General features: G+C 42.1%; 1 protein-coding gene across 4 annotated transcripts in view; it reads right to left on the reverse strand.

Moving 5' to 3' along the window:
- The window catches only part of LOC134353411 (tumor necrosis factor receptor superfamily member 27-like), a 257,893-nt gene that overhangs the window by 60,187 nt on the left and 181,753 nt on the right, over window positions 1–15,953 (reverse strand). For all 4 annotated transcript variants that reach the window (XM_063061436.1, XM_063061437.1, XM_063061438.1 and 1 more), the window contains one exon: window positions 12,468–12,542. In XM_063061436.1, coding sequence (XP_062917506.1) covers window positions 12,468–12,542 — 75 coding nt within the window. The remainder of the gene's footprint in view (window positions 1–12,467; window positions 12,543–15,953) is intronic.

The raw sequence follows: 15,953 nt of genomic DNA on the forward strand, positions 1-15,953 counted from the left end.
CTGCCTCCCTCCCTTATTAAAGAGTGGAGTGACATTTACAATTTTCCAGTCCTTGGGAACCATTTCAGAAGCTAGTGATCCTTGAAATATCATTACTAATGCCTCCACAATCTCTTCAGCTACCTCCTTCAGAACTCTGGAGTGTACTCAATCTGGTCCAGGTAACTTATAAAACGCGTAGCTTCCCAAGTACCTTCTCCTTAGTAACAGCGTCTATATCTATTTCTGTCCCCTAACACTCTTGAATTTCTGCCATACTGCTAGGGTAGTCCACAGTGAAGAGTGACGCAAAATACTTGCTGTCCGTTTTTTCTTTGTCCCCAATTATTACCACTCCAACATCATTTTCCAGTGGTCCAATATGTGTTCTGTCCCACTGTTACTCTTTCTACAGTATATCTGAAAAAACCTTTTGGCATCTTCATTTAAATTATTGGCTAGCTTACCTTCATATTTCATCTTTTCTCTCATTATGGCTTTTTTTAAATTGCCTTTTGTTGGTTTTTAAAATCTTCCCAATCCTCTAACATTCCACTAATCTTTACCATATTATATGTCCTCTCTTTTACTTTTATGCTTTCTTTGACTTCCCTCATCTCCCAGTTACCTCATCCTCCCTTTAGAATACTTCATATTTAGAGTGCATCTATCATGCACCTTCTGAATTGCCCCCAGAAACTCCAGACATAGCTGTTCTGCCATCATCCCTAATAGTGTCCCCTTCCGATCAACTTCAGCCAGATCCTCTCTCATGCCTCTGTAATTCCTTTTACTCCACTGTAATGCGGACACATCTGAGTTTATCTTCCCTCTCTCACTGCAGGGTGAATTCTATCATATTATGATCATTGGCTCTTAAAGGTTCCTTTACCTTGAGCTCCCTAATCAAACCTGGTTCATTGCATAACACCGAATACAGAATTGACTTTCCCCTAGCCAGCTGAGCTACAAGCTGGTCTAAAAAGCCATCTCATAGGCATTCTACAAGTACCCTCTCTTGGGATCCAGCACTTCCCTGATTTTCCCAATCTACCTACATATTGGATTCCTTTATGATTATCGTAACATTGCCCTTCTTACATGCATTTTCTATTTCCCGTACAACAGTCTCTTTTTTAAAAAAGAAAACAGCTGCACAGATCAACTATTGCTCTGAGCAGGAAATTTTTACATGGCCTGAAATCTGTGTGGCACATTAAATGTTAACATGATCTAAAAGAAAATCTCAGCTGCACAGCAACAAAGGCTATCTGTGCTGGAGCATTTCAGATTTTCGCAGTCACGCACCCATGCAGGTTAGAGCGAACAGTGCTCTCGTTGAAATCTGTATCCCACATCCCATATTGCTCCTATCAGAATCTTTTTACCGTTGTACTTTCTTAACTCTACCCACAAGAATTGTACTTCTTCCAATCCTATGTCACCTCTTTCTAACAGAGCCACCTCACCCTTTCTGCCTACCTCACTATCCTTTTGATACGATGAGTATCCTTGGACGCTAAGCTCCCAATTACAGTCTTTCAGCCACGACTCAGTGATGCCCACAACATCATACCTGCCATCTCTAACTGCTACAACACCATCCACTTTATTCCATATGCTCAATGCATTCAAATATAATGTCTTCAGTCCGGTATTCATCACCCTTTTCAATTTTGCTCTATCGTTACCCTGCAACCCATCCCACTGACTGCAGTTTTGCCCTATCATCTTCCTCAGTCTCACTACACAGTCCAACTACTTGCATAAAAACTGCCCCACCTTCAGCCCTATTATTCCAATTCCCATCCCACTCATTACACAAAGTAGACTTGTCTCCTTGTGGTATCATTATATTTGTCACTTCTTTTAAAAAAGAAACAAATCTATTCAAAGTGTAAATTATATAGACATATATAAATATTTTAGCCCCTTTGTATGACATCTGATGTACAATATACACCATTATAAATATAACTCAATGCACAGTACAGACTATTCAGCCCATGATATTGTATTGACCTTTTAACCTACTCTAAGATCAATCTAACCCTTTCCTCCCATATAGCCCTCCAATTTATATCATCCATGAACATATCTAAAAGTCTCTTAAATGTCCCTAATGTATCTGCCTCTACCATCATTCCTGGTGGTGTGGTCTATGCACCCACCACTTTGTAAAAAAAAAACTTACCATTAACATCCCCCTATACTTTCCTTCAAGGATTCATCTTTGAATCTGGATGGGTCTGCTGCAGTTGTTACTGACTTCATTAAACCCTGTGTGGATGAGTGTGTACCTATAAAGACTTACTGTACATTCCCAAACCAAAAGCCGTGGATGAACCAGGAAGGACGTCGTCTGCTGAAGGCCAGATCTGTGACATTCAAGTCTGGCAACCCAGGCCTGTACCAGAAAACCAGGTATGATTTGCAGAGGGCTATTTCAAGGATGAAGGGACAATTTCAAACGAGCTTGGAGCCAATATCAGATGCATGGCAACTCTGGCAAGGACTGCAAGACATTACTTCCTACAAAGCGAAACCCAATAGTATGAATGGCAGTGATGCTTCACTACCAGATGAACTCAACGCCTTCTATGCACGCTTTGAAAGGGAGAACACATCTACAGCTGTGGCAGATGCAATCTCCATGGCTCTTCACACGGCTTTAGACCACCTAGACAACACAAACACCTACGTCAGGATGCTGATCATCGACTATAGCTCAGCATTTAATACCATCATTCCCACAATCCTGATTGAGAAGTTGCAGAACCTGGGCCTCTGTACCTCCCTCTGTAATTGGATCCTCGACTTCCTAACCGGTAGACCACAGTCTGTGCGGATTGGTGATTACATATCCTCTTCGCTGACGATCAACACTGGCGCACCTCAGCGGTGCGTGCTTAGCCCGCTGCTCTACTCTCTGTATACACATGACTACGTGGCTAGGAATAGCTCAAGCACTATCTACAAATCTGCTGACAATATAACCATTGTTGGGAGAATCTCAGGTGGCGACAAGAGGGCATACAGGAGTGAGATATGCCAACTAGTGGAATAGTGCCGCAGCAACAACCTGGCACTCAACGTCAGTAAGACGAAAGAACTGATTGTGGACTTCAGGAAGGGTAAGATGAAGGAACACGTACCAATTCTCATAGAGGGATCAGAAGTAGAGAGAGTGAGCAGTTTCAAGTTCCTGGGTGTCAAGATCTCTGAGGATCTAACCTGGTCCCAACACATTGATGTAGTCATAAAGAAGGCAAGACAGTGGCTATATTTTATTAGGAGTTTGAAGCGATTTGGTATGTCAACAAATATGCTCAAAAACTTCTATAGTTGTACCGTGGAGAGCATTCTGACAGGCTGCATCACTGTCTGGTATGGAGGGGCTACTGCACAGGACTGAAAGAAGTTGCAGAAGGTTATAAATCTAGTCAGCTCCATTTTGGGTACTAGCCTACAAAGTATCCAGGCCATCTTTAGGAAGCGGTGTCTCAGAAAGGTAGCATCCACTATTAAAGACCTCCAGCACCCAGGGCATGCCTTTTTCTCACTGTTACCATCAGCTAGGAGGTACAGAAGCCTGAATGCACACACTCAGTGATTCAGGAAGTTTCTTCCCCTCTGCCATCCAATTCCTAAATGGACTTTGAAGCTTTGGAAACTACCTCACTTTTTTAATGTTCAGTATTTCTGTTTTTGCACATTTTTTAATAATCTATTCAATATACATAATTGATGTACTTGTTTATTTATTATGTTTATTTTATTTTTTCTCTCTGCCAGACTATGTATTGCATTGAACTGTTGCTGCTAAGTTAACAAATTTCACATCACATGCTGGTGATAATAAACCTGATCCTGATTCTCATCTTCAAATTATGTCCCCTTGTATTAGCCTTTTAAAACATTTACATCCTGTGAAAAAGTATTTGGCTATATACTCAATCTAAGCCACTATAAATCTTGTATACCTCTATCAAGTCACCTATCATCCTCCTTTGCTCCAAAGAGAAAAACCTTTTGTTCACTCAACCTATCATTGTAGGATCTCTCATCAATCCAAGTAGTATCCTGGTAGATCTCCTTCACAGCCTTTCTAAAGCTTCCATATCCTTCCTGTAATGAGGCAGCCAGAACTGAACACAATATTCCACGTGTGGTCTAACCAGGGTTCTCTAGAGCTGCAACATTACCTTACAGCTCTTGACCTCAATCAATTTACATAATGGTTTTTCTTAAGGGAGATTCTCAACAGCAAGGATGTATTAGTTGCTCCAAGTATTCATTCCAGGTGCTTTCAAGTCTTATTCATCTCCTCTTCTGAGTAGGTCTGTTATCTACTCAATATGTAGTTCCCAACATCTCCACCCAGTGCTGACTATATCATAAAACCAATGCTACACACTGAATTCTGTCCTGATGATGGGTATCAACCTGAAACGTCGACTGCTTATTTCTTTTCCATAGATGCTGCCTGACCTGCTGAGTTCCTCCAACATTTGGGTGTTGCTTTGTTTCCCAGCATCTGAAGATTTTCTCCTGTTTGACACTGAATTCTCTTTCTCCTTAACATGTTCTTTCTCACTGCGTCAGGGGAATCATGCGGACATGTTAAATGCTCCATACGAACCTTTTAGCTTCTATTGTTCAAATTCAGTGTAGCTCCTGACTCCTTGTATTTCTATAATCTCTCCACATCTTCATGTTAAAGAACCCCCTTGCCTTGGTATTCCGAGCACACTCATAATGTCTCCCCTTTGAATCTCTCATTTCCAACCCTGTAACCTGAGAGCCACCTCTTCTGGCTCTTATTCTCTTCGTTCACCGATTCTTCCAATTCAGACCACGTCAAGCACGGCCCAGCATTAAGCCATTCGCATCAGAGTGTGCGTGGATTGAAGGATGACCGTGAACATGAATAATGCCACAGGCAACACAAACCCCTTATCCACCAATCAGTCAACCTTCCCATTAGATGTGTAGTATGTGGTGTGTGAAACTGTTGGATTCTGTTAGAAAAGAGGTACAAGACCAACTGTGTTTATGGGAATCGTGGAGCATTTGGAAATCACTTACTCATGGCTTGTGAAAGCTGCCTTGGTAGCAGTAATGGTCCACTCAGCGTGACCCAAATGGCAATAGTTCCAACTACTTTGAGTGGCAATTAATCAGCAGATGGAAGCCCTTCTTTTCCATTGAAAGAAGTCAACGTGTACCTGTTGAAGGGAGGTAATCGGCCATGTCCAACTGGGGGCAGCTCTAACCTCGAGGGCTGATACAACAGAACCATATATAAACTCTCCTGATGATATCAGGCTAGAGCTCCTACTGTCACTTAAGAACAATGTTGCACATGCTGAAAGTAGATATCCTTCAGAACATGTGCTTAAGATCCCTGAAGGTGTCACTGGAGCCAAGGGCTTTTCAAGTTTATAAGAACTTCAGAGGTATAAATAAAATAGACAGTCAGAATCTTCACTCCAGGGTAAAAAAGTCAAGTATTAGAGGACATAGTTATACTTTACTTTGAGATACAGTAAACGAGCCTGCATTACACAAATACATACACCCATATTTCCAATTAACCTACTAGCCCATACATCTTTGGAACGTGGGAGGAAGCCAGAGCACCCAGAAAAAACTCACACAGTCACAGGGACAATGAACAAGCTCCTTACAGACAGCGATGGAAATTGAACCTAGGTTACTGGTGCTGTAATAGTGCTATGCTAACCACTACACTACTGTGCCACCTGATATAAGGTGGGGTGGGGGGAGTATAATGGAGATGTTTAGGGCAAGTTTAAAATATAAACATAGAGAATGGCAGGTGTCCTGAAATGGCTGCCTGGAAGACAGATGGAAGCAGACAGTGGTGTTTAAAACATAAATATGCAGGGCATGGAGGGATAAATCACGTACAGGGAAACCGTTTAATTCAGCATCATGATCAGCACGGACACTGAGGACTCAAAACCTCTTCCTGTTCTGTACTGTCCTATTCTATACAAGCCATTCTCTGCAATAGTTGCACAGACAATTAGTGCTGAGACAATGGAAGTGTTGTGTTTTCTCTTGGAAAAGTGATTTTATTCCTCAATGTTGGCATGTAGCACAATTATATAGATTGTGCCATTCAGACAATGCTCTTAATTTGGTTGTATGTATGTTTTATGGTTAGGTTTAATATGCAAGTCTCTCAACACATCAGATGGGTGCAGTGTGTACTTGACAGACTATCCAGTAAATCAGTACTTTCTAACCAAGTGTATGTTTTTAATTTTATAATTTTATTTTATTGTTTTACAGTGGTCCTATGAAGTTTATGAACCCTGAATTTATGAACTCTGTTTCTGCTTAAGTATGACCTAAAATATGATTAGATCTTCATGCAAGACCTAAAAGAAGATAAAGATAACTCAATTAAATAAATAACACAAAACACATTATACTCATTCATTTATTTATTGAGAAAAATGATCCAATGTAACATGTATTTGTTGGAAAAAAATGTGAACCTCTGGGGCAATGACTTCTACTCAAGCTATTTGGAGTCAGATGTCTAGCTCTACTGTATGCTATCCCATGTAACATCTCACAGTTGTGACAAAATCACAGCCAGTAATCACCGGAGGTGGAGCGGGTCAATAACTTCAAATTCCTGTGTGTCACTCTCTCAGAGGGCCTGTCGTAGACCCATCACATACAGAAAATATATAGTTGTAAAGAAAGCACGACAGCACCTCTATTTCCTCAAGAGTCTGCAGAGGCTTGGCATGTCATCAAAAATGTCGACAAACTTCTACAGATGTGTAGCAGAAGGTGTGCTAACTGGCTGCATTATGGCCTGGTATAGGAATGCTAATGCCTTTGAGCAGAAAAATCCTACAAAAGGAGTGGAATCAGCCCAGTACATCACGGGTAAAACCCTCCCAACCATTGAGCACATCTACATGAAACATTGCCATAGAAAAGCATCAATCATCAAAGATCCTGACCACTAAGGCATACTCTTTCCTCACTGCTGCCAATAGGTACAAGGTACCAGGTTCAAGAACAATCACTACCCTTCAGCCATCGGGCTCTTGAAAAAAAGGGGATAGCTACAGTCATTTAAGGACTCTTGTTATTTTGTTATTTCATGCTCATTATTTATATCTGCATTTGCAGTTTGTTTACAGATTATAGTTCCTATGTTTACAGTTACTGTTCTATAGATTTGCTAAGCATATTTGCATGAAATAGAATCTTATGTGGTGAGATGTAGGTAACCTGATGATAAATTTTACTTTGAACTTTGATATAAATGACCTGCAGTAAAAGTTGAACCAGGTAGCAAGTTGAACTTGCCACACTTCAAGCGCATAGATAAGCACTTGAGATGTTGAGGCATTAAGGGCTACAGACCAGTTGGTGATAAATGGGATTAATATTGTTTTAATATTTTATTTTCAAAAAAAAAGCAATGAAATCAACAAGAACATACCAGCTCAGACATGTGTAAAAATGAAATAAGCAAAAAAAAAAGGGACATAAACATTAGAGGAATGCCTATTGTGCAAGGGCTGAAAAATACTAAACATTAAATCTCAAATGAGGGCCGTGAGAAATCAACTGGGCGGAAATTGTTCATCCGCCCCCAGCCTTGTCCAGGTAGGCAAACAATGAATCCCAGGTAGCTGAAAATTTTTTAATTGATTGGTTCTCAAGAACCTGAGTCTCTCTATCTGTATGACTGAGATCATGTCAGTCATCCATCTCCAAAAGGAAGGGGGAGAGGGTGATTTCCATTTCCTCAACTTAAGTCTTTTGGCGACAGTCATCCCCAGCATCAGAGACTGTTGCATGGCTGTAGAGAAGCAAATAGCAGATTGCGAACAGCCAAAGATGGCAAGACCAGCTTCCAAGGGGAAGGATCTTTTATAGGCCTTTGAGTACCAGTCAAATAATTTGGACCAAAATCCAGTCAGTAAAGGGCAAAACCAAAAGGTGTATGACAACGTGGCCTGTGTCCCTTGACATCTATAACACATTGGCGAGACAGAAGAGTAAATCCTGTGCAATCGAAGTTTAGAGTAGTGGAGACGGTGGACAACTTAAAACTGGATCATTTGGTGTCTTCTGTTAACAGAGCAAGCCTGTATCATAGATAAACTCTTATCCCAGGCAGCTTCAGGTAATTCGATGCCCAACTCCTCTCTCCAGGCGTCTCTAATCTTCATGGTAGACGCTATAGTGCAATCATCAAACAAACGTACAAACTTTAAAACGAGATGCTTGGAGTCAGGAAGGTTCTTTAAAATATCAAAAAATATATGCTTCCCTGGAAGGATTTCAAAATTACAAATCTTGGATTGGACATAGTGTCTAATTTGTAGGTAATGAAAAAAAGTGCGAATGAGGCAGCTCAAATTTCTCTTTCAGCAGACTAAATGTTGCAAACCATCCCTCTATGTACAGGTTTTCAATGGAAACTTGACCCTTCTCCCTCCAAGCATGGTAGGTTTTATCTGACCGTAAGGGTAGAAAGGAGTGATTGAAACAGGTTGGCGTTTGTACAGAGGTCTCTGGTAAATTCAGAATGCTCCTAATCTGATTTAGAATTCTGGCAGAATTTTTCAAAACAAAACTTAAACTTTTTGAAGTCCCAGGCTTTTCTAATTTAGAGAATAGCATGGCTATTAGACTCCATACATAGCCACAAGGGAGCCCCAGGGGCTAGGTTATCTGGAGCTCCCTGTTGCTAAAACATTACAGCCCTAGCACTGACAGCCCAATAATAGTGTCTGAATACAGGTAATCCAAATGGGATTAATATTAAATGGGTGTTTGGTGGTTGCCATGGTCAAGATGAATAATTTTCATGGTAATATTGCAGCTCTATAAAGCCCTGATTACACCACACTTGGAGTATTGCATTTATTTCACTTTGCCTCATTATAGGAAGGATGTGGAAGCTTTAAGGAGGGTGTAGAAGGTTACCAGACTTCTGCCTAGATTGAGGATAATTTGGGTGGATTGACTTTTCTCTTTCGAGGGAAAATGGATGAGATATGACTCAATAAAGGTGTATGAGATGATAAGAGGCATAAATCAAGTGATTTTCCCCATGGCAGTAACAGCTAATACGAGGGGAAATAATTTTAAGGTGATTGGAACAAAGTATAGAGGGGATGTCAAAGATAAGCTTTTTTATATACAAAGAGTGGCAGATGTATGGAAACCATTGCCAGGGGTAGGGGTAGGGGATACATTAGTGACATTTAAGAAACACTTTGATAGTCACATGCATGAAAAACAAAAGGAGGGCTCATTGTGAGGGATGGATTAGATTGATCTTAGACTAGATTAGGTCAGCACATGGTGGGCCAAAGGGCCTGTACTGTGCTGTGCTGCTCTATGTTCTATGTTTAATGTAAGGTGGACTAAAGGTCCTGTTCCTTTAACATTAGAATTCTAATCACTGTTCTGTGACTTCGTGTCATACAAACGTGACCCACCATCACCTCACGCTGCCTCTGCAAGAGGGACTGGATCTCTGGACCCTCTCACACCTCGGTAGGGTATATTCATACAACTCCATCAAAGGAACATTCCTGAAAGTCCCCAACAACTTCCTCACCCATCACTGGAAAAGTCATAGTCAACAATCTGCAGCTATAAAGTACCCAGGTCCAAATAATACTGCCACCCCTCATCGTAACTGGGTTCCATCTCCACAAATACTTTGTGCTGAGGTGCAGTACTCAAAAATGTGGTCCAAATGTAACAAATAGTCAGGCAGCCTCAGCCTCCAGAATGGCCAACTTTGGTTTGAAATTGGCCACAGTGGTTTATAACCTGTGACCAGAGTGAAATGATGGCCAACAAATGACATCTGAAATTCAGTAAAGCCAAACTGATGGCCATAACCTCTCTTGCAACCTTCACAACAATTTTCCTCACTGAAGGCGAGGGTGTGGAAAGCAGACACAGTCAAGAACTCACTGCCCAAGTCCATCATGTAGGTGATGGCTACACCCATCCCATAACTAAAGGAATATCTTTACTTGAAGTACCTTAATCATCAAAAGGTCTTCTTCATAAGGTAACCTTGTGCAAAGCACGATTGCCACACTAACTTTGACATGTTGTTAAGGACCTGGGTGGACTCACTAATCTCTGCTGGTTGATATGCTCTTTTCAAAAGAGCCAGGGCCTCCCCTTTGTTTAACTTGCAAATGAAGTTCCTATATGGTTGCTAAACTCTAGGTCCTCTGGCAAGGTCTGAAATATACATATAGACAGGAGTAAAGTTCAATACATTTGTCAGCTCTTTCACGTCCAACACCACCTTTTTCACCCCCCCCCAATAGGTTTCTGCCCTTTCCTCTTTTTCTATTCCCCCTCTTCTAACCTGGCTATTTTCAACCCCCCTCCCCTTTCTCCTATGGCCCTCTCTCCTCTCCTATCAGATTCCTTCCTCTCCAGTCCTTTACCTTTCCTTCCCACCTGGCTTCACCCATCATCTTCCAGCTATCCTCCTCCACCTCCTCCCACCAATTTTACTCTGGTACTTCCGCCCCTACCTTTCCAGTCCTAAAGAAGGGTCTCAGCCTGAAACATCAATTGTTTATTCATTTCCATGGATGCTGCCTGACCTGCTGAGTTCCTCCAGCATTTGAGTGTGTTGTATGTTGACCATTCCGATAGGAAGAGTCATTCCTATTGATTTTAAATCCTGTTTAGAAGCCTCTGGGGTGCATAAACACACATTTGTTCCACTTCAGCTGTACTTTTTGCTCTGTAATGTTAGGGAATTTCCTCTTCCACATAACGACTCAGACCCAGGTATTCTTTAGGAGACTCTTTATTTACGTGACATGGAGAGCTGTCCCTCCTGAGACAATGACGCACCTTACAATCAGTACGCGCATCCTCTTTATAGTTGATTATAATGGGAATGGTTTGCTCAACATTTCCATATTTGGTATTGTTCTAAGCAAGCTATAGGGACAAACACTTAAGTCACGTAACCTCGTGGTGTACAGCAATAGGCTAAAGGACAACACCACGATTCTCTACTGATCTAGGCATTAAGCAATACAGACGTGCAACTCTAATGTCTCGCAAAGTTATTTACCTGACCCAGATGGACAAAATCCTCCACACGTAGCCTCCTGAGCACTTTCCCAACACCTACCAGTGTTCTTGTTTTGTCTCCAAAATGGAGAGAATATCAGCTTGAACATATAAGACACTTGAAGCACTCAATCATTAAAGACCAAAAGGTCTTCTTCATAACGAAACTTTGTGTCAAACACACAGCCCCTTGTGCACATTTATTATTTGGTAGCTGAGACTTTGCTGGTCCACATACATTTGCGGGCGGAATTACATATTTGGTACCTGCCAAGTCTGCAAATGAATCCGAATTGAGAAGCAGGTAAGGTTGTTAGCAGTTTGTTCTGAGTTACTGTTGTTCCCATATAATTATATATTCTTATCTGTCTCAGGGACTATAACCAATCCAGTTAGCATACCAATATGTTGGTCCATGATCAAGACCTGATCCTGTTTGAGATGGCACCTCTCCACCTACAGCTTAAGGGCAGAAGGGACTGGTCCTCGCTGATAGGAAATAGCTTGGCTCTCAAATGCAAACATGAACCCATACTCAATAATACTATTGTACAAGTTAAAGAAACACTTGCACAGAGGATACTGGAGATCCTCAGGGATTACTCCAGCATTATGGATTGCCACACAATTAAAGCATAATGGCATCGATATTTGTCATCTCATGTATCATACTGAATAACGCCAGAGGTTTCCTCAACAGTTTTCAGCCCTCACCCCCAGTGTATACCTAGTTTTGGGGTTCACCAATAGAGTCACACTGAAAACTGCTCAGGAATGCAGAGAAAATTTAAAAATGCTACCAACACCTGTGGACCTGAGTTACAGGGAATGATTAAATAGGTTAGGAATATATTCCCTGCAATGTAGGAGGAGGGAGGGGAGATTTGATAGAGGTATACAAAATTATAAGGGGCATAGATTGGGTAAATGCAAGCAGGATTTTCCACTGAGACAAGACTAGAGGTCATTGGTTAAGGGTGAAAGGTGAACTATTTAAGGGGAACCTGAGGGGGAACTTCTTCACTCAGAGGGTGGTGATAGTGTGAAACAAGTTACCAGCAGAAATGGTGGATGCAGGTTCGATTTGGGTGGGAGGGGAATGGAGGGCTATGGTTAAGGTGCAGGTCATTGTGAATAGACAGAATAATAGCTTGGCATGGACTAGATGAGTCAAGGGGCCTTTTTCTGTGCTGTAGTGCTCTATGATTCTTTGATACTATGAATGTTAGAAGCCATTATGTAATGATCCACACCCACATCAATCACAATCTTCACTGAATGGCCATCCATCACACCATATGGCACACTCTGTACTTAAAATCATCTCTACAATTCCACACACTGCAAATACATACCAGGCTGAAGAAAACAAGGAGCTCACACAGCAGTCCCATTTCCAATTCTTCTTCCTGATAGTCAGAACTTCTAACCTGAAAATCAAGCACAATTTTTATCACCTGGTTCTGGAAGGCCATCAATGCATCCTTCTGACTCTTAGCTTTTCCCTTTTCCCACATTCATGTATAACTAGAGAACTTTGAAGCATGATCCAGTAGTAAATTGACTAGGTTATCCTCCTCCCCAACTGTGTTGCTGAAATTGGCTATGGCATTTATTCACACAAAGTTAAAGCAAAGCATTTGTCTTCCAAGGAATCCTGGATGCATTCTGGCACCCTGATACATGTCTATGAAGGCTCCTAGTCATCCAGGTCATTATATATCAAGCAACAGTAAATCAAGGCAACTAGACTTGCAGTGTTATTTAGAACACATTTTGCCACTCATCTGAGAGGCTTCTAAATTCTAATCCATGGTGGCCAGTTTTCTGGCTTATAAACTGCATGAGTTGTTTAAAGTTATAGCAATCACATGAGGGTCATTAAACATCATAGAAGTAATGAAAGGGTCATTAGTCTTACCTACACCTAATAGAAAGGGGACATTCCTTTGACAATAACAATGTGCACATTTTGGACAGGGAGGACAGGTGGTTTGAAAGAGGAGTTAAAGAAGCCATCTTGGTCAAACTGGAAAACCCATCCCTGACCAGAGGGGGTGGGGTATGACACCAGCTATCAGATACTTACAATGCAGCTCTAGCATCTCTACCCCAGCATCTCCACAACAGTTCACACCTCCATCCATGCAAAGCTGACCCTCTCATTACCTCTACAACTTCTAATGAGCCTCATGTGATTGCTAAACCTTTAAACAACTCAGAGTTTATAAACCAGAAAAAAACCCACCATGGATTAGAATTGAAGAAGCCTCTCAGATAAGTGGCGAAACATCTTCTAGGCAACACAGCAAGTCCAGTTGCCTTGATTTACTACTGCTTGGTATCCTGGTATAGTTAAGTAATGTGTGAATACCCATGCTGTGTTAACCTGTTGTAGGAAGTGTCAAACTTACTCACTCATCGAGAGAGGCTCCCCATAGGAGGCGGTGTTGGCCCGCGTGATGAGCATTGCAGCCCCACCCCCTACCTGCCTTTTAGCTGATGACATCATGGCGCCAGTAGAGTTTAAATCTAGCGCGCAGTAACCTCTTTGCTCTCTGGATCACTTTGGACCAGGTAGTCGAGGGTGCCAGGGAAATGGTCCGCAGTGGCGACGTGCTAAGGTAGAGAGGGCCCAGGCACACCCAGGCTAAGTATTTGCCACCGTGTGTATTTTTAGCATTTGTTTTATTCTGCTACTTCAGGCACTCAGTTTAAAAAGATTGTAACCGAGTGTAACTCAAAGGGTTCACCGAATGTTTAGCGTCTGCCTTGTCCTGTAAATAAATAACCTACTTAACAGTAATGAGTGTCTTCTGTCCCCACTCACCAAACCTGAGTTCACACAACAAAGCTATAATTCTACTACTTTAAAAAACAATTTTATCTTCAATCTTCATTGATCATAAAGCAGGATGTGACTCGAGGTTCATTATGATATGCTTTATAGAACATGGACCAGTACAGCACAGGAATGGGCCCTTTGGCTCACTATGTTGTGCCGAACCAATTTAATTAGTAATCACATAGTTAATTATACTAATCCCGTCTACCTGCACAATGTCCAAATCCCTCCGTTTTCCTCAGATTTATGTGCCTCTCAAAGTGTCCCTTAAAAGTTTCTAATGTGTCTGGCTCTACCACCACTCCAGGCAGGGCACTCCAGGCACCCTCCATCTTCTGTGCCAACCATGATGCCAGTCCAAACTGATCTAAGTTGGCTGCACTGGGTCTATGTTGCTCCATCCCCTTCTGTGTCTGTGCCTGTATAAATACCTCTTAGTGATTTCTATCAAGCAGTGGAGCTTAGGAGAGGATGGAACCAAACTGCGACTCCTTTGCTTGCCTCTTTGGAAACAGGTCTATTTCTATCTTTACTATCTCTATTTTTCCCTTTCAGGGTTCTTTTAAAGACCCTGACCTGTAGTTCCACACTGACTTTGGTTCTTCGCGGGAACACTATTTGATATACCAAGAACGTGGCCTAGAAGATTAGTGCGCCTTCAGGGTTCTGAGATTTTGTGGCTCTGGAGGCCGGTGGACTCAAAGTTGGTGGCCTCTGCAGGAACCTGGTGGGTTGTGGGAGTACACGGAAGATTGAAAGCAGTTAGCTGACTTCTGACTGTGTGCCCAGAGACCCTAGTTCTTAGGGCACAGGGCTCAGTAAAAGCGACACAATGGACTTTTAACATCATAAACCAGTGAGTTATTTGTTATGTTTCTCCTCTCGCTGTGAAATAGGGACACCTCTTTTTTCCCTTATTAGGGAGAACGAGCGCCTGTGGTATGTCGAACTACCGGGTGAATGAGTAGTCTTTGGGGTACTGCAAGTCTGTGTCTTTATTGATGCTTTGCTACATGCTTGAGTGCTTGTGGAGGGTGCTGATGTTTTTTTTGCTGGCGGAGGAAGGGGGAGTCATTGCTTTGCTGCTGTTTATGCATGGGAGGGGGAAGCTGGGGGGGCTTTGGTGTACTAACATTTAACTACCATTCATTCTTTGGGGCACCCCTCTGTTTTCGTGGATGGTTGCAGAGAAAAAGATTTTCAGGATGTATATTGTACACATTTCTCTGACATTGAATGTACCTTTGAAACATTTGATTTCAGCTTCCACAGCTTCAGCTGCATTTACCACTCTGTATTGAAAAAATACCTTGTAAAACTTAAAGCTTTCCCTCTCTGACATTAAACCCAAGCTTTCTAATAATTGACACTTCCACACTCCGATAATCTATCCGCATCCTTTACAATTTTATATACTTCTGTCAGTTCGCCCCTCAACTTCCGAAACTCCAGAGAAAACAGTGCAAGTTTGTCCAAACTCTCCAAACAGCCAATACTCCTTAATCCAAGCAACATCCCAGTGATCCTCTTCTACACCCCTCTAAAGCTTGCACATTCTTCCTATAATGTGCCAACCAGAACTGCACACAATATTTCTAAGTCTTAATGGTTAAACTTAACAAAACAAGTCAATCACACTAGCACGAGGAAATCTGCAGATGCTGGAATTTCAAGCAACACACATCAAAGTTGCTGGTGAACGCAGCAGGCCAGGCAGCATCTCTAGGAAGAGGTGCAGTCGACGTTTCGGGCCAAGACCCTTCGTCAGGACTAACTGAAGGAAGAGGTAGTAAAAGAGTTGAAAGTGGGAGGGGGAGGGGGAGATCCAAAATGATAGGAGAAGACGGGAGGGGGAGGAATGGAGCCAAGAGCTGGACAGGTGATAGGCAAAAGGGATATGAGAGGATCATGGGACAGGAGGCCCAGGGAGAAAGAAAGGGGGAGGGGGGGAAAGCCCAGAGGATGGGCAAGGGGTATAGTGAGAGGGACAGAGGGA

The sequence above is a fragment of the Mobula hypostoma genome, chromosome 10 (assembly GCF_963921235.1).
Source record: "Mobula hypostoma chromosome 10, sMobHyp1.1, whole genome shotgun sequence".
In the NCBI taxonomy this organism is placed as follows: Eukaryota; Metazoa; Chordata; class Chondrichthyes; order Myliobatiformes; family Myliobatidae; genus Mobula; species Mobula hypostoma.